This window comes from Nasonia vitripennis, chromosome 2, assembly GCF_009193385.2.
Source record: "Nasonia vitripennis strain AsymCx chromosome 2, Nvit_psr_1.1, whole genome shotgun sequence".
Classification (NCBI taxonomy): domain Eukaryota; kingdom Metazoa; phylum Arthropoda; class Insecta; order Hymenoptera; family Pteromalidae; genus Nasonia; species Nasonia vitripennis.
The window spans coordinates 3,389,265-3,408,621 of NC_045758.1; the positions used below are offsets into that span (position 1 = coordinate 3,389,265).

The window sequence follows — 19,357 nt, forward strand, 5'->3', positions numbered from 1 at the left end:
AACTTTAAAATAATTTTCCAAAACACTCGAGTTTTTGATACTACGTCGGAACTTTTTCTCAGGTGCATGTACTTTCTGGTAACTGTACTTATATAGCTTTTAATCTGTAACATCGCTTTATAACTTTAATTCTTCTTTCATCCCGCTCATTAATAATTTACTAACACGAGTCGTTAAAAGTGAAAATAATTTGTTTTCCACTTACTACCGTGCAAGCGCATCGTAGCGTCCTATTATTTCTTTTTCACGTTCGACTCAATGAACATGGTTGAACAAATTTCTTTCCGTTCAGAGCGTGCGAGGCACCTTTTCAACTCCATACACGCTGTATAGCTTTGCTATTATTTCGTCTTTTCAGTGTCTCTTTACGTCTCGTCTTTTTTCACGGTTGTTGCCTTTAACATATAAAGCGAGCTATGCGATTTTTCAAAACTGTGAAAAACGTAGGTCAAAGAGTAAAGGTGTATGGATTGGCAATGTGGCTTTTTATCAATTATTATTATCATCGATTATATTTATTTTGCAAATTATTATACTATATATTTGAATATGTGTAGTCGTTGCATCTCTGGTTCGTACCAAGGATAAAGCAGAGTTCAAATTTTTATTAGCGGTAGTTTATTCTTGGTACGAATTACGGTGTACATAATTTAATGTAATCGATTCAGAGGCAATATTCGCGTAACACCTTATGCATTTAAACTTCCAAGTGTCGATTTTTCGTAGAATATTGCCTTGCGATCGATTGAAAAACGTAATTACTCTTATCAATATAGCTGTACCGTTCGTTGACCGATTGCCATAGAGTACCTTTCCTATATGAGAGACAAGTACAAGAAATAGAGCCCCTTGCACTTATTGATTCCAGTAATTACAGTCACACCTGTAGGTACTCGGACGGTCCCGGAGGGCCGAGCTAGGAGACAATTAAAACAAAAAGCGAGGCCCTCCGCGAGCGATCCGACGACGGCTGAGTTTCGATCGGCTTGGCGGACTTTTACGTTCGATAAGCTGCAGAGCCGATGGAAAGCCAGCAGCGTCGACTCGTGTACAACGAGATAGAAAGCCGGAAGACAAATGGCCCTTGGGCCCTGTCAGACGAACGAGTAACGAGTATCGTTTCAGGTACAGCCCTCTGGCGGGAGACCTGCTGGCAAATTCGATGCTGCCCGGGAACGCGATGAACGGCTCCGGCTGGTGCATCTTCGTGTACAACCTGGCCCCGGAGACCGAGGAGAACGTGCTCTGGCAGCTGTTCGGCCCGTTCGGCGCCGTGCAGTCGGTCAAGGTGATCCGCGACCTGCAGACCAACAAGTGCAAGGGCTTCGGCTTCGTCACGATGACCAACTACGAGGAGGCGGTCGTGGCCATCCAGAGCCTGAACGGCTACACCCTCGGCAACCGCGTGCTCCAGGTCAGCTTCAAGACGAACAAGAGCAAGGCCGCGTAGGACGAGCGAGGGCCGCTCTTTCACCACCAGCATCAGCAACAGTCGCAGCAGCACCAGTCGCAGCAGCAGCACCAGTCGGAGCACGGCGGCCCCACAGCTGCCGGCTCCTCCTCGGCCTCGAGCGCCGCGACCGCGGCCGTGGTCCAGCAGCTGCTGGGCAAGCGCGCCACGGGCCAGGCCGCCCTCCTGCTCTCCGCCAAGCACCAGCTCCACCACATCCAGCAGCTCCAGTTGAACCGGCACCCCTGGCTCCAGCAGGCGGCCGCGGCCGCGGCTGCGGCTGCCCACCAGCCGGCCGGCAACCTGCCGCGCTGGCTGCTCCCGGGCCAGCAGGGCCAGCGCCAGGGCCACGGCAAGCAGGCCCACCGCCAGACTCCGGGCCAGCCCCGGCTGAACCAGGCCCAGGCGGCCCTGGCCGCGGCGACTGCCGCCGTCAAGGATAAGCAGCAGCAGCAGCAGCAGCCCCAAGGCACAACGAAGAAGATCCTCGCCAGCCAGCAGCAGCAGCAGCAGCAGGCCGACAAGGCGTAGCGAGGCTGGAGCTGCAGTCGCCTGCCGTCGTCGTCGTCCTCGTCGTCGTTCTCGTCCTCGTCGTCCGCTGCTGTTACGACGCGTGCGTCGGTGCGCGTGAGCGAAAAACCGAGCGACTGCGAGTACAAGGTATGCGAGAGAGAGCGTGCGTGCGTCAGAGTCTGAGAGAGAGAGAGAGAGAGAGAGAGAGAGAGAGAGAGAGAAAGAGAGAGAGACCGCGAGAAAAAGGGAGTGAGCGAGCGAGCGATCGTTTGAGGGACAGGTAGCTAGCTGCCAGTGCGACACGCGAAACGAAACAGTATTCTGAGAGGAGGAAGGATGTGGAGAGGCGAACGAAAAGAGAGTAACCCGAACTGATTACTTCTGTACTGAACTGCCGACGTTGTACCGGGACCGAGAGAGATAGAGAGAGAGAGAGATACAGATACAGAGAGGAGCACGAGATGATGGCGCGAGGCAGGGCTCGCACAAAGTCGATACTAGCTTAGGAAATAATTTATTATTATTAGGAGAGATTGCGGGAACCAAGAGCGGGCGCAGCGCCACCGACCTGATGTGGCGCTGCGCCTACGCGAGATCACGCGGCTGCACCCCGCGTGTAAAGCAGTCTACATACACATATGCGCGAAACGAACGCTAACAAACAAATCAACAGAGTTCAATCGACGACACTCGAGCGCGGAGGCGAGTTTTACGGGAAAACGAGAAAATTTACGATGATGATAACAAACGAACAAATTATTATTATTATTAGAGAGAAAAAGAGAAATATATATACACATTCATATATATATATACATGTATAGAGAGACGATGGGTATAGCGCGAAGATTTAACGAAACGACGACGATCAAGGACGGGGAAGGACGAAGCACGTATCCTGCAGAAAAGACCTCTTTCACGCTAGTCCACGTTTAGCCGCTAAATTTATATTCAATCATGGGGGATGACACGTCTCTAGTCCACCGTGCAAAGAGGCTTGCGCTCGTACGACGGTTCGCTCCTTCTTGTCTTTCTGTTCTTTTTTCATTCTTCTAAACGTCGCGCAACGCGCGACGCCGTGCATATAAGAATATAATCAATTCTTCGAGGCTTATTCGAGAGAATCGAGTGTACCGACAGCGAGAGAGATCTTAGAGTAGTATAGAGGCAGGAGAGGATGATCAAAGTGATCGATCTTCGTTTCACGATAATCAATTGTTCTCCGATAATGATGATGATGATGATGACGATGAATTATGTAAATCAATCAATGAATTTGCGAGCTCCCGGGACGCGGCTCGCTCGATTTACAAACTCTCAAATTTTACGCTAAAAAACAAACGCGGCAATCCGCGGGCTTCCCCCGACGAAGTCCGGCCAATCTTAATTAAGATGAATTATTATTATAACCATTATTATAAAGCCATTCCGAAGATCGACTCGCCCTCTCGCGACGACTCTATTATATAATTATGATTACGCTTCGTGAAGCGAGATGACAATGTGTACATCGTATATATATATATATAGATATATTATTACTACGATTATTATTATCATCCTCTTATTTGTATGTACCTTTTTGTGTCTAGTCCAGGATAGCGAGCGAGAAGAGAGTGAGAGAGAAAGTGAGAGAGAAAAACCTCTCGCAATCGGACGCAGATTTTAAAATCAAATTTAAAATTCACGAAAAATCTTAAGCGCTAAATTTGGCGCACCACATGAACTATCGCTCTCTTCTTTTCGCGCTTATTCCGTTTTATTCATTTAACGTATATAAACGTGTAGAGAGTTATGCAGAGTTACATGTACTATGGATAAAAATAACGCGTGTCGGTGTCGTAGATAATCATGGAAGAATCCTCACCATGATCAGTGTGCGTGGGCTTCTTCTTTCAAAGCGTAAGGAAATCCACTCCTATGTCACATAATCTCATTATAATTCTATTATTATTGTTCTGTATATTGGTTATTCTTATTATTATTCTTATTATCATTTATCTTATCTTATCTTATCTTATTATTATTATTATTATTATTATTACCACCATTATTATTATTATTTTTAATATAATTTTGTGGTCGTGTCTCCCGTGGTGTAGCCTTGTAGTGAGTACAAAGACTAACTAACAATCATTGAAGCGAAAGCAAAACCGAGACGAGTGAGAACGAGTAAAAGACACTGATATATAAAATCATCGGACACGAAAGAGAATCTCCGCGCGCATTACAATTAAAAGCTAACAACTCGATCACTGTAGTAGCCGTTGTTGACTAACCGCTTTCTGCTCCGACTCTTCTAGATCTACTGACGAGATAAAAAAAAATCGTACGCAAAACGCGTATAGCAAAAGAAAAAATCTTGATGGCTAGTTAGAAAAAAGCCGATACAAATCTAGACGCAGTAAAAGTGAGAGAGAAGGACGAGAAAGATCGATCGATCGAGAGAGAGAGAGAGTACTTAACTAAAAGCTCTTGATTACTGATAACAACACTATGCTATTTACAACTAACTAACTATGCTAACTACTACTACTATTTACTACTACTACTGCAATTATTTATTTATTTATTTAATTATTATATAACATAACAAAAATTATGTTTTATTTAAGGATTAAACTGATTTGTGTTTGGTTCGAATGACGTTTGTTTTATTTCTTATTTATGTGAAAAATTTCAGTTGTTTGTTTCCTCATTATCACATCCATCATAGTCCTCGTTTCCCCGCCCCGAAACTTTGTTACACACGAGAGAACCCACACGCCGGAGCAGCGAGCGCGGTGTATATGTATATAGCGTCGATATTCGCGCGCGCGTGTGTGTGTGTATATATATATATATGTGGATATATATATATATATATATATATATATATATATATATATATATATCCACATGCAATGCACGAGCGAGAAAAGGACGGGAGAAAGAAGGAGAGGCACGAGCGACCGCCACCCCCCTGCGAGGATATCGCGCAGATGCACGCGAGGGTAGCTAACGCGCGTTCGATCATACAGACGCCCACGGCGCATGGGCATATGTATATGCTCGTCGGCGGCTTTCAGCCACACGTATGCACGTAGAGAGGGGGACAATCTCATTTTCTGCGTCCCGACGATCGCAGCCGGGAGATTAGGAGCACATAGAAAGGCAAGGCATCGATTGCTCTCCAAGGCGCGCGAGTATACCTATAGACCTGCGGCTAACTATCTGTACTTATATATGCCATATACATACACTGCGCGCTAGGGCGAGACGCGCGAGATCTCTCGAAGAACGCTTTATCGGGCTTCCCCGGCGCTGCGAATTCTTCGCTCATTGTCAAGCGCGTGTAACATGTACATCCGCACATTATATTATACAGCTGATGAGAGGAACTGGAGCAAAGTCGATTTCAACGCGAGTTCCTCTTATCAACGGCTCGATACGCTGCTCGTATCGACTATATCGACGCGGCGAATTCGCAGCGCCGGGGGAAATTCGATGTCTACTATACTTATATACACGCACGGGTGAAATGCGGGGAAAAGTCGCGAGAGAAAGAGAGAACACGTTTCACGTTCGATCAACTCCGTCCTTCCCACGTTTGCGGCACAATATGTGATGATAAGCTGTGTACAAGCGCGACAAAGAGAAAGAGAGCTAAGGGAGGAGGACGAAACGCACATGTATCGGGAGAAGTGTTATATCGATAATAAACGCACAAGCGGATAATATATAAATATGAGAGAAAGAACATTTTTCCTCCGTCGAAAGTCGAAGTCGTGTGAGTCCTGAGTCTCGTCGCCGATACATCGATGTGTACTAAGAAAAATCTGTGTCGATGTCGATACGATGTTGGCGTTGACGATGCGGTATGCGATATGCGATGCTGATTTGCTGATGAATGAAGTATAGGCACGAAGAAAATAAAATAATAAATGACGCGGGCGACAGCCTTAGACGCTTTGGTAGAAACGTTAACCAACGGTTGGCAAATCGTAGGCCAACGTGACGTTTTTAGCGGGTTTGTTGGCCAACCGTTGGGCGACAAAGGTGAAATTTCTACCAGAGAGATAAAACGATTCACCGAAAAAAAAAAAACAAAAAAAAATCGAAAAAATTTTCGACTGATCTCGTCGCGCGCGTCTATATTATACGCGCGCGAGCATATAAACTTTTCGAGTAAGATGAATTTGAGAAAGGAAAATCAATGCAAAAAAAAACATAACAAAAATAAAAAAGGGCGAGGGAGCATAGGCGATATGTTGCTAAAATAGGAGCGGTGTAGTAGGATACTTTCGTTAATGTCGAGGAGAGCGAGCGCCGACCGCAGACGAAACCTGTATCGGCGTCGAATATCTAGTGTAATAAATTATAAGGACCGCCGTCGGCGCTTAGCGCGACGCTAAAAAAAGTGATTCTTATAAGCGAGTAATTAGAGAGTGAAAAGCCGAGAGAAAGAGAGGAAGGAGGCAGAGATACCAAAGAGATATTAGAAAGAGAATGAATGAAAGCAAAAGGCGACGACGCTGCAGGTTCTTCTGCTCGCGCGACGCTATGCATGTAATATTAAGCGAATACTGGTTGACCGAAGGCGAGGCGAATTGAGCGAGTACCGATAAGCGAGAGAGAGAGAGAGAGAGTTCGAAGGAAAGGATGAGCGAGGAAAGCTGAAATGGAATGGAAAGCGAGAGCGAGAGAGTAAGAGAGATGGTATTGCTTATACGATCGATAAACTTAATATATTACGTTTAGATGTATAATTTATGTGTAATACTCATTGCAGTAAAGACCGATTGGTCGTACGCTCTTGAATTACCTTTTAATCGCTATAATCAGTCATTTAGTATCTGTATCGTTTTTAACCGTTTACTTCTCGTCGATCTATTTATTGCATTTTATCTGTCGATCATTCGTAAGAATTTACGCGTTTATAAAGATTATTGTCTTAGCCACTTTGAACGTCTATTTATTCGTGCGTCTCATTATTAATTAGTTAACGAATTATATTACATTACATTTATATTACATTATATTACCTTATATTAATGATTATATTACGACAATTATAAATTATTACGACATACAATTATTAGTAGTCAGAGAGGCTCGGATGAATTCACGAGGAGTCGTCCATATTATACCAAAGAATAATACTCGTCGCCAGAGCTGCGATCTATATATATTATATCTCAAAGAAAAGGGACGCGAGTGCGCGCGCGAGAGAGAGAGAGAGAGAGAGAGAGTCAGAAGAGAGAAAGAGAGATTATTTAACGCTAACATAATCCGATATTTCCATATACACACGATATTTAATAAGCAATGTGATGATTGTTTAGAGGATTAAAACGAAGAAAAAAAAATAAAAATAACATAAAAGTAAAATAACCAAGCAGAGCGAAGGTTCGAGCAGCAAAAGTGAGAACAAAAATCTGCAGCACGCGATGCACGACGATGTCGTCGTCGATTTGTCCGGACTCTGTGGTCGTCTCTTCACCTATATTTATTATTATTGATTGTTGTTAGGATTATTTTACGTCGCATATATTTGATATAGCCGCTAAAAAGGTATAAAAGTAGCATGAAAAAAAAAATGAAAAAAAAGATGAGAGATGAGAGAGAGAGAGAATGGTATGATGTTGGGGCCGAGGGGTTGACGTTCGCGAGGGAAAACACAAGCAGGTCAATCGGACGCGCGAGCGCGCGACGCCTCCGTTCGCGCGGAAAACGTCGTGTTCCACGACACACGTTCCTTCGACTTCTTATCGAGTGTAAGAGAAAGTTAAAAAAAAATTATTACAAATGAGGCTCGATCTCGGCTGGGATCGATGCCTCGATGCGATTTCCCGCGCGGGCGTGTGAAATGTACTCGCAGAGGAGAGGCGACGCGCGTCTCGCGCGCGACTAGTCGAATACGCGCAATGAAATACACAGTGGTGCTGTTGAAAAAAAAAAATAATGAATATATTAATGGAATAAGTGGCGGATAAACGAGGATTTTTCGACGAGACGAGAGATAGGCAAAAAGGCGTACATTATAATACACACACGTTTAGGGGAATGAAAGTGCGAGGAGCCAAAAAAAATACGCGTTAAATAAATGAAATACGGAACGATTGAGAGTGCAGGCGTAAGCGACAGCAGTGTAGCAGCTCTAGCTCATCGTAGGCCTAAATAAATGAAGTATTTATGTACTATCTATTTACTAATCGAATCGTCGCGAAGGACGAGGGTGGAAATTCGGCGAAGACGAGCGTGTATGTTGTGGGAGCGAGTGCGTGTGTGACTGTGTGAAAGCGGAAGAAGCAGCGTATGTTGAGCGAAAGAGAGAGAGAGAGAGAGAGAGAGAGAGAGAGAGAGAGAGAGAGAGAGAGAGGTATGTGACGAAGCGTCAGGGAGATTGTAGGAGAAAAAAATTAAAGTATAATCGAGACGCGATATAAACTCGACGAGACGAGCCACAACGATCAACCAAAAACCGAGAATATACTTAATAGATAATCTTCGACTAATGGAACGAAATATTAAAGAATAAAAAAAGATAATGAAGAATAAATAAAAGTAGAACGAAGTGGGGTTAGAGAGATAGGCGCGACGGTGTAAATCCCTTGGGGCGCGAGGAGATAGGAGAGTTTTGAATTAAAAAAAAAGAAAGAGAAAGAGTGAGAGAGAGGGGAGCGGGGGGAGGGAATCAAAGCGATCGGAGAACGGGGCAACAAACGAGAGAAAATACGAAGAGATAATCTATAATCTTCTGTACATGTTTTAATTATATTCTAATGATTACTTATTATACTTGTAATAACGCGCTATGGATTAATAATTGAATTTAACTTAATTAAATTGATATCTATGAAAAAAAAAGTATACCTAAACGAGCAAAAACATGGTAGCTAGTCTGTCAATGGGTGTATAAATATTTAATTACAATATTCGTAGACGATACAAAAGAAAGAGAGAGACTTTATACGACACGAGAGCGAGAGTGAAGTAAAACGTGTGAGAGGGAGCGAAGAATTGCGCGAGTTTAATTCACGAGACGAGCGAAGGGGAGAGAGGACGATTAAATTACAAAAGTAAAAAAATATACCAAAGACACATACACGCACACACGACACACGAGCGAAAGGGAGAGTATGCCAGAGTGAACGTGAGAGTGCGAGAGCGAGTACAAGAGGAATCGCGAGACTTCGGAGCGAGTATGCAGGGAAAAAATTGTTGAACTAACGTGTATAAAGAGGATAACGTGCATACGCTTATGTCGCGCGGCGAATAGGATTTGAATTACACGGAGAGAGAGAGAGAGAGAGAGAGAAACGCAGTGAGAGAAAGAGCGCCTTGTTCTCGGAGGCCGACGGTGCGTCGCTCTTCAAAGATTTTACGAAAAGTTTTGCAGGATAGTATTATTATAAGTGGAAAAAGAAAAAAAAAATTATCGATTATAACTAGAAGCTGTTATGACGAGATCGCAAAATGTCCCCGAGAGAAGTAAGAGTATTGTAGAGTACTACTGTTGATGAAAAATAGAATATGATGAAATAGCTTTATTAAAGCGAGAGGACACCGTCGCTCCGAGAAACGGACGCTCGTCGCGCAGGTGCAGTAGAGATGTAAATCGAAACGTAGAAAAAAGCATTCCAAAGACTCGGCGCGAGCCGAGACGAGATAAGACTTCCCTGCCGGCGCGTTTTTTCGCGACTTGACAAAAATTAAAAACACGTCCGGCGCACCTACACGAGTTTAAGTATGTAGGCGATATCCGCAATCGTATTATTACCGGTACTTCGAAACATTCCGCGAGACGCGGTTATCTAGCGCGCGAATTACGAATTATTCGACCAAAGGGGCTGTATACAATTGACGATTATTCCGCGTGTTAAATATATTGGCTTGTCGGCGAGGACGCACATGTGTGATTCGCGCCGCCGAACTTTCGTCGTATATATTATACCGCACGATCGACGGGTTATTATAATATACGCGACTCGTATAAGAGCTTTGATTGAGGTTTCGAGATAGAGAGGAATGTTCAAATATATTACGCATCAATTGTGATAAACATCGAACGTTACGTGCACACATTTAACGCGCTTGAGATATATTAACTCTGTATACTATTATATAAAAAAACGCTGCATTGCCAATCGATGGAATATAATCTGTGAGACCATTGTAATTTTTTGAAAATATTACGATGAGAACAAATTATTGTGTATAAATTGCTGTATGCAAAAAACAAAAGAAAAACTAATCCAACGTGAAAATCAAAAGTGAGCAACGTACACAACCACGAGAGAAACCAACAAATTTGTAAATCACGTATACTGTATATAATGAATATATACTATTATATAAATTTAAGATTCGACATTTTTAAACTAAACTAACACGAAGACGAGAGAAGCGCAAGTACATTGTATTCACGCGAATTCGATATTTTATATGAAAAAAAAAAAAAAACATAAAAGTAACGAGAAAGTGCTGAGAGCGAGATGGGGAGAAAAGACTTGAGACACGGAATTCATTCACTACTCGCAGTCGAATCGTTCTTCGATCAAAAACTCGTTATACACGCGGTCCTATATTGCACGAGGTGTTCTTCGCGACGATGATTATATGACAAAAAGTAAACGCCCTCGATCTGTGCGTCGACTCGTACATAAAAACTCCAAAAATAAAAAAAAAAAACAGAAAGCCTAGCCGAGAAGGGAGAGACGGTCAGCTCTGCCGTGAATTTTCCAAACACGCGCGAAAACGGCTCTAAATCGCTCTGTTATATCAAAAGCACAGCCGGAGAAGATTCGCGCCAGCGTCGATTATAATATAGTCCCTCGCTTCGCAGTACATAAAAAAAAACCTCGCGACGCGCGTACTCTGCACCGCCGGTGACTCGATGAAAAGCTGAGCTGACATTCCACGTGTAGAGGTACAGGCAGAGAATGGCAGAAACGCAATCCGAGGGGGGAGAGAAGTAAACTAAAAATAAAAAAATGAAGCATAAATACACAATATACTAGGCGCGCGGAGAATAGACACAGAGAGAGTCATGTATTTTGCGACGGGTTTTAAACAAATAAAAAAGCGTAAATTAAGGAAAAAAAACTAAAGTAAACAAAAAAAAACAAAAAAACAATGAATACGACGGACACAGAAGCACACAAACACGCCGTCGACGCGGGGCGAACGATATAACTCGCGTATACGCTAAATCGATCCGCGAGTGCGAGCCGCGCACACGATATGTGAAACCAAAGAGCTTCCAAAAACTACGCGATTATACTAATACTATAATGGTTTTGGCCTTTTCCCTCGATAGCTGTTGAAAAGCTGCGCGCGCGGGCGAGACTCGTCACAAAAGTGTTAGCAAACGCACACAGGATCATCGCATAATACTCTATATACAATATTATACTCTCGCTGTACCGAGCGAGCGGCACAAATATAATAATATAATTAATATACGATGTAAAGATTGTATTACGATAGTACGTATAACGAGGAAGCTTTGACCGCGCTCTCCGCCAGGTCCGATCGCCATACACGAGGTTCTATCAAATAGGGCCGTGTGATGGGACGACGGAGACGCGGAAGCGCGCGTGGATGCTTGTACGCGATATTATTAAAGCAGGGGAAGAGGTCAATTCGACTAAAAAAGGACGAAGGCTCGGGAGGACTCGCGGCTCGATCGGTATGTATTGGAGATGCGCGATCGGTTATCGTTCGCCAGCAGAGACGGAGGCGAGACAGACGCGGGTGATGTTGTGCGATCGAGAGAGAGAGAGTGTGTGTGTATGTGTGTAAGTATGAGCTTGTGCGAATGCGAGCGAAAGAGAGTGAGAGAGCACGTATCGACACCGCGACTCGCCCCTTATTAAGGGGCTGCAGTCGGGGGCTTCCTCCACACCGATATATATATATATAAAACATGTACTAAGATAACGTATATTATACATACGCTATAGAGCGAGTTAAGGGTGAAAGTGAGACGCTGATATGCTATTCACATATGCACACAGAGACACAGGTGAGAATGAATGGGATGTGGCGTGGATGCGATGATAATTTACACTATATAGAGGCTGATTTGACGGATGGCTGTGCATACTGGGGAAAAAACTTGTCAAATCGAATTGAACATATTAATATTGGGTGGTACGAAGCGGGTGAGATGTGTACTCTAACGTACAATTGCATAAATTCTATTGATATGTAATACGCGATATAATACACACGGCGCGAGTAACAATTTTTTCGATTAGGGGAGGGCTATGACTTTTAGAGATAAAAATCAAACCGCAGTACAAGCAGGAGAGACGACGATGCCGATATAGTAGGAGAGGGATGATAATAAAAGGAAATTGTTGACGCAGCCTATATTTGAATTAGCGATACCTTCATATATGATTATACGTGAAATCTTGTTTCGGCCGCGCGACGGCCGTCGGGTATATGATATATACTGTAGACACACATTCGGTTCGATTTGAAAAATTTTTGTTTCAGTGTGTGAGAATCTATACGTTAGCGGGTGGGGCACTCTATAACGAGGCGATCGATCGATTAACGAACAAAAGGCGAGAGAGACACACACAATTACAGACGAAACCGCTCCGAGGAGCTTCGGAGATAGAGATGGCGAGTGAGCGAGAGAGAGAGAGAGAGCGTGTGTGTGCGAAAGTGAGAGAGAGAGAGAGTTTATCGCTGAGGAGTTCAGGAGAGAGCGTACCTACGACACATTCTACATTACATGAATACATGAAAAAAAAAAACAACCCGCCATGTCACATTGTTGATATAAATTGCAATCCACGATTATTACTATTTACGATATAATTATTATCTTGCATTGTCTAGTCATATGTTATTATTGTATAACTAATGATATTAATTATTAATTAACCTGTACTACCTAGTCGCATTATGTGTTGCATAAAACTATGAAAAAAAAAAAATTCAAAAAAGCAAAAAACGTGAAGTACGAAGCAAAAGTGCGTACGTGCATCAAGTGAGAGAGAGAGAGAGAGAGAGAGTGTGTGCCAGGGGGTGCGAAAGAGGAAGAAACGAGACAGGCAGATCTAGGTCGCGAAAGGGGAAAAGAGCGTGTGAATGCGTGCGACGGAAATCGAGAAACAATCCAAGTATATCGGAGAGAGAGAGAGAGAGAGAGAGACTAGCGAAAAGCAAACGAGTCGAGGGCTGACGAGGGAGCGGGGGAGAAGGACATCAGAGACGCGAGGCGCGTAGTCGATTCATCGCGTGGGCGCGCGCGATAACGCAATGTTTTTATCGGCGAATTTTTGTTGAAATTTAACGTCGCGCCATCAACGGCTATATGGGAAATCGACTGCGCGCGTCCGGAACCTACGTAGCAGAACGCAAAAAGCTGACAGCAGAGTTTCCGTCACGAGATCGTTGGCGCGTGAGAGAGAGAGAGAGAGAGAGAGAAGCTGCACTGCAGCGAGTAGAGCAAGAGAGCCGAGCACGAGAGAGGAAGTGTGTGTGAAAAAGAGAGCGAGAGAAATGGAAAAAAGGAGTATTAAATATTTACGGGGGCCGTGGAGAGGAGGGAATCTTCCTTATCGTACTTCTGAGGCGAGTTCGAATGGGATTCGAGCCGGGGAAAAATGCTAGCGTTTTCCTTTTCTGTGTAAAAAAAATATTAATATCGGGATGATGACGATGCTGCGCTGCGGAGGAAGGCAGGCACGCGTGAGAGCAAGCGAAAGTGAGAGAGAGAGAGAGTAGAAAAAAGTTGAAATTTGAAAGAGAGACGAGGGGATAACTTATATTCAAATTGATGGTCCATTTTCGAATTTCCCGCCTCTCTCCGAAACGAAAAAAAAATCAGTCCCCTTTCTGCCCCACCGACTCTTCGAATCGGATGTCAATCATGCAAAGCCCTTTTCCTCCCTCCCTCCCTCCCACCCGAGGAGAGCTTGCGGGCCCTATATTGCAATATTTGTACTTTTCCATGTTGAAACCTCGATATACAATAAATTATATTAACAAACTTTAAGCCAGCAGTTAGTTAGTTTTATCTCGACTTTTATTCTACCATCGTACTTCTATATCCCTGGCCTTTTTTTGTCTTACGTTCATTATTGAAGATTTCTCTTTAATAAGTTTTTGTTTCATTCCTTTTTACTATAATTAAAAAATCAGTTTTAACCAGTTTTAATCAGGTAAGTGTTAAGTTGAGTAATTTAAACAGATGTAACGTCTGCTCACATACGTCTGCTTCTACTTAAACCGTTATGGTGAAATAGTCAAGGAATAAAGTATACATCGTTTTTCATTTTCAATTTGCAATGATATTTCCTTTGATTTGTAAAGTATAAAGTAACAGATTTATATGAACTACATATTTCATACTTACACAAGTACAGATTTTTAAAAGTATACAACGTAAGAAAAATCCATATAATACTTCATTTCTTTGGAGCGAATTCCAAGCCTCTTATGTAATTCTTGTGTATGCGGTATTTTTCTGTCGAATAAATTAACGTAAAATTAGTTCGTCTTATTTAAGATCAGAAATAAAGCAATCAAAGGGGATACTATACCTGTCAAGAGTTTATACACGTATATCACTTGGTTTCCTTGAACCAGCACACTTGGTTTTTTCTTTCCCGGTATATCGGTAATTGTAGCGCTTGCACCTACACCTTGACACTCTTTGCTGAACTCTTCAAGTTTTATACCAAAAGTTTCCAAATTGTTGATCAGTGTAACCTGAAATTAAAAAATAAGTCCAAGATTCTCAACTACATTTTTGCGTGGATTACATCAATGAATAAACGCGAGCAAACCTTTTTATTTCCTGATCTGGTTGCTACTGTAATATCAATGGGCTCCAGTTTTCCACTTCGAAGTATTTTATTTCCAGCAACTGTAATTTCGTGCGTGTGCGTCATTTTTCCAATGAATTTGTTAATGGCGTCTTCCATGGTTAAAACTATTTGATTTTCTTTTGTGCACAGTATATCAGCAATTTGATAATTGATTTTCACTACTCTACAATTTAAAAAAACGATTGAATAAAAATTTAAGCAACATAATTTTCGGATATGTAAATTTTGTTTTTAACTTACTTTCCACTATGAAGATTTTTAGACTTTACATATTCAGTAAAGCACCTTCTTATTTCTGTTCTTTTCAGGACATCACCTTGTCTGCAATCATTATACTGCTGTAAATGCAGGCATCTGTTTCTACATGCCTGCTGCTATGACATAATTACTTGTGCAAATTGATACACAATCTAGATACTTACTTATATCCAAATGTTGATAGGACTGGTATTACAGCAGCTGTTACTCTGAAACACTCATCTATAACTGGAGCATTTGAAACCTCTTCTTCTACAGCAACTGCTTCTTCGTTGATTACAAGATTTTTAAGAAGTGGATGATCATACTAGAAAATAAAAAGTGACGATTAAAAATCATACCAGAATTAATTATTAAAAAGAAAATTATGCACTCCATACCTTTACAGCAAGCAAACTTTCAACACCTTTAAAAACTGAGGTATTCACAAGGCCTTTTTCTTTCAGACTAGCTAAGAAGACTGATAGCTTTTTGTAAGAAGATTTCTTAACATCAACAGTTTTTCCTGGTGGACATACACCAATAACATGGTTCTTAAAAAACGTTGATGTTATCATAGGCAGGTCTCCTTTTTTCAAACTGGTTTTACAAGCTTTCAAAAAACAGTACTCCAATAACTTATCCATTTCTTGTACAGGATCTAGTACTTCTTCTTTAATATCCTCACTGCTTCCCTCAAGTGGTACTGATTCTGTATCATCCTTTACATCTTCGTTTTCATTTTCATTATCTTTTTCCCCAGTTACATTTACATTGTCAATGTTGGCAGATATTTCTTGAATTTCATTGTCAGTAGTTTGTGGTTCATTATTTTGGTTTTCTTCAGGAGAAAAAGTCTTAGGTTGATACTTTTCAAACACTGGTGGTCCTAATTTGGGCCTAACTGGTGGTTTATCCATATTATACAAGGTATCACCCATGACATGTAGAATTTCCACACATTTTCCAAAACCAGCTGCCATGTACATGTCTTGACTAGAAAGAGCTGTGATACCAACAGCTACAGGAGCCTAAATCAACAAAAACTTATTTCAATGATTGATCTATCGACAGATAAACTCCTAACTTTTTACCTTGTTGTCATCTGTAACCACAGCTACTGGTGTTCCTTTTTGCAATTTTCCATAGGAATGATAATTGGGTGGACTTTCAGCTGTGATTACGCCAGGTAACATGAGATGAGCACCGTTAGCCAATTTAGAAACCACAGGAGGTGGAGTCACAAAAGTATAAAGCAAATCCGGATGATGCCACAGCGTAAATATTGTAGGAAATAATCGTGGAGATGAATACATTTGGAAAAACAGGGGCACTTTGGCAGTGCAGTAAACTTTTCCAGTTTGGCCATCATGAGTTATTATCTTTAATACACTAACGACTTCCTTTTTTGGAAGAAGATTTTGTATTTCTTCAGGTTTTAATGAGGGAAAAGCTTGGGCCACTTCATCGCACAATTTTTTCCTGCAGAAGAAAAAAAATTAATGATGATTGTTGTAAAAACAAAATCAGATCAATATACAGGAATTTTTCAAAGTTACCTCTCAGTTCCTTTCAGTTGATTGTTTGATTTGACTTTAAAAGCTTTTATAAACATCGTGTCTTCAAGTCAAGCAGAGTAAACTTATGGTTCAACAATATAAACAGCACTGGTAAATGAATAAAAAATAAGTCGTTAGATTATTATGGATAAGAAATTTTAATTTCTTATCTATAATAAATTAAACGACAATAAATTAAATTTCTATAAGTATTTACGATCGTCAAAAACAATAAATTCATTATTTATTTAACAAAAACGTGTAAATTTTGGCATGAAAACTTGAAGGTTAGTATCGCAACATTGCTTGCGCGCCGACGCGCTTTACTCATGGTAGAAGAAGTAGAGTGACACTCTTCGCTTCTACCATGGCTTTACTCCAATTTGCTCAAACAATGTCCTGATATATGTCATATGATTTTTTTGGAAGTGTTTATTCCGACTCCTGCTGTGTAAAAAACTCTATTTTCCGTGAAAATACATTTGAACTTGCCTCTCGTATAAAAAAAAATTTTTTTTAACAAAATTTGAATCGACACTTATATATAAGTTGTAGTCTTTCAATTAGGTATTTACAAATTATATTTTTATCTAAACATCAATTTTGCACAAATAAGAACATTGCAAAACTCGACGAGTCCTTGTTAAAAGTTTTCTTAGATTCAGCAAATAGCTGTCGAGTTCGCCATCTACCGAATATCGTAAACAGGGCGCTGAGTATACTGCATCATCATTCCAGCGCTCTGACATCTCTACAGCGGCTTGGAATCGATTACACTTAAAGTAAGTCTTATTTCTCACAATTGTTTACTTAGTTTGATAAATACAACATTCGACTGGAACATATACTTGAATAAGTCGGTATATTTTCATAAATACCACTATAAACGCTAAATTCCTAAGAGCCAATTTTGTAGGTTATGAAAATGCTATTGTGTTATGCTTTGGAGTACCGAACGTTTAGAAATCGATTTTTTTTTTAAATTTCGGTTTATAGACTAACTTAGTTTTGAATTGCAGATTTAAAAAGTCTTCCTCTACACTGCCACTACAATGGGTGTCCAAGGAAAAACTGTAGAGGCTATGGAGGTCGAGGTTTCAAATCCAGAAGCTCCTAATGGTGAAGAAGCTGAAAAGAAGGATGTTGATCTCATCACTATCCATGATCTGCGAGAACACACAAGACAGATTGAAAAAGCTGTACTCAACAAAGAGCCCAGATTTATTCTTAGAGCTTTGAGAGCTTTACCAAATACAAGACGCAAGCTGAATCCCATTGTCCTCCGTGGTATCATTGGTGGATTTTACACAAAATCAGCAGCAGAAAAAGAAGCTCTTTTAGCATGGGTTGAAGAGCCAATGGATATGGAAGGCACACAGGCTGCCATTCAGAGGTTTAAGAGTTCAGCTACTCCGCTATTGCCAGAAATTGATGCTTATATTCATTTACTTGTGCTTGTAAGATTAATTGATACTAAGAAATACACTGAGGCAGTTCAGTGCTCTGAAGCTCTTGTTCAGAAGATTATTGCTCAAAACCGGAGAACCATTGATTTGATTGCTGCCAAATGTTACTTTTATCATTCAAGAGCTTATGAACTAACAAATCAGTTGGACAAGATTCGAGGTTTCCTTCATTTGAGATTGCGTACAGCAACACTTCGCAATGACTTTGAAGGCCAAGCTGTTCTCATTAACTGTTTGCTTAGAAATTACTTGCACTACAATCTCTATGATCAAGCTGACAAATTAGTTCTGAAGTCAACTTTTCCAGAGACTGCTAGCAATAACGAATGGGCTCGTCATTTGTATTATTTAGGTAGAATCAAGTCTGCAAGACTAGAATATTCTGATGCGCATAAGCATTTGGTACAGGCTATGCGTAAAGCACCACAAACAACAGCAGTTGGTTTTAGACAGACAGTCCAAAAGCTTGCTGTGACTGTTGAACTTTTATTGGGTGACATACCAGAAAGACAGATTTTCAGGCAAGCAGCTTTGAGGAGAGCTCTTGCTCCATATTTCCAACTCACGCAGGCTGTGAGATTAGGAAATTTACAGCGCTTTGGTGAAGTTTTGGAAAACTTTGGACCTCAATTCAGATCAGATCACACCTTCACTTTGATTTTGAGATTGAGACATAATGTCATCAAAACAGCTATTCGCTCTATTGGACTGTCATACTCGCGTATCTCTCCAGCTGACATTGCTAGAAAATTAGGATTGGATTCTGGAGTAGATGCAGAATTCATTGTTGCTAAGGCTATTCGTGATGGTGTAATAGAAGCTACACTTGATCCTGAAAATGGATATATGCGAAGCAAGGAAACAACAGACATCTATTGCACTCGGGAACCTTTGCTTGCTTTCCACCAAAGAATAACCTTCTGTTTGGACTTGCACAACCAGAGTGTGAAAGCTATGAGATATCCACCAAAATCATATGGCAAAGATCTTGAATCAGCAGAAGAGAGAAGAGAAAGGGAGCAACAAGATTTGGAATTGGCAAAAGAAATGGCTGAAGAAGATGATGATGGTTTCCCTTAAACTAAGAAGTTTTAAATACTACCAAGAAGACTTCGTTTATCTAAAAACTTTATATTGTTTAATTTGAAATACTGTATCTGTTGTATACTAATAGTAATCGAGTATTTTTTTGAAGCTCACTAAATAAAATCTTATTATATAATTTGTCAATAACAATATTTTCATTCAATCTCTAATTATTAAGCTTAATAATGAGATTACAAACTAAAACATAAT

The 19,357-nt window shown here is 41.2% G+C and overlaps 4 protein-coding genes across 42 annotated transcripts in view; 3 read left to right on the top strand and 1 right to left on the bottom strand.

Moving 5' to 3' along the window:
- LOC100119488 (ELAV-like protein 1) overlaps nucleotides 1-13,964 on the top strand; it is a 46,497-nt gene extending 32,533 nt beyond the window's left edge. For 28 of the 37 annotated variants that reach the window (XM_031923585.2, XM_031923572.2, XM_032597241.1 and 25 more), the window contains one exon: nucleotides 1,126-13,964. In XM_031923585.2, the coding sequence (XP_031779445.1) occupies nucleotides 1,126-1,450 (325 nt within the window). In that variant the 3' untranslated portion in view covers nucleotides 1,451-13,964. The remainder of the gene's footprint in view (nucleotides 1-1,125) is intronic. The other 9 variants (XM_032597244.1, XM_031923555.2, XM_031923556.2 and 6 more) reach the window with 1 other exon arrangement.
- LOC100680400 (nuclear receptor coactivator 2) overlaps nucleotides 8,242-19,357 on the top strand; it is a 116,729-nt gene continuing 105,613 nt past the window's right edge. The window contains exon 1 of the mRNA XM_016981797.2: nucleotides 8,242-8,324. The gene's annotated coding sequence lies outside the window, so the exon portion shown is untranslated. The remainder of the gene's footprint in view (nucleotides 8,325-19,357) is intronic.
- LOC100119522 (eukaryotic translation initiation factor 2D) lies at nucleotides 14,237-17,273 on the bottom strand. Of its 3 annotated transcripts, none has more exons than XM_032597232.1 (9): nucleotides 17,171-17,273; nucleotides 16,596-16,703; nucleotides 16,131-16,518; nucleotides 15,438-16,067; nucleotides 15,222-15,364; nucleotides 15,040-15,120; nucleotides 14,758-14,962; nucleotides 14,512-14,680; nucleotides 14,237-14,435 (listed from the first exon to the last, which is right to left on the bottom strand). In XM_032597232.1, exons 2-9 carry the CDS (start codon nucleotides 16,649-16,651, stop codon nucleotides 14,377-14,379), a joined length of 1,731 nt encoding a protein of 576 aa, XP_032453123.1. In that variant the 5' UTR covers nucleotides 16,652-16,703; nucleotides 17,171-17,273; the 3' UTR covers nucleotides 14,237-14,376. The 3 variants fall into 3 exon arrangements, with proteins under 3 accessions (XP_032453123.1, XP_016837298.1, XP_008209558.1); XM_016981809.3 differs by having other exon boundaries at nucleotides 17,088-17,252; XM_008211336.4 differs by lacking the exon at nucleotides 17,171-17,273 and adding an exon at nucleotides 16,813-16,945.
- Nucleotides 16,930-19,294, top strand: LOC100114055 (probable 26S proteasome non-ATPase regulatory subunit 3). Its single transcript, XM_001605909.6, has 3 exons — nucleotides 16,930-17,162; nucleotides 17,246-17,377; nucleotides 17,615-19,294. The coding sequence occupies exon 3, from the start codon at nucleotides 17,648-17,650 to the stop codon at nucleotides 19,139-19,141; it is 1,494 nt and encodes a 497-aa protein (XP_001605959.1). The 5' UTR covers nucleotides 16,930-17,162; nucleotides 17,246-17,377; nucleotides 17,615-17,647; the 3' UTR covers nucleotides 19,142-19,294.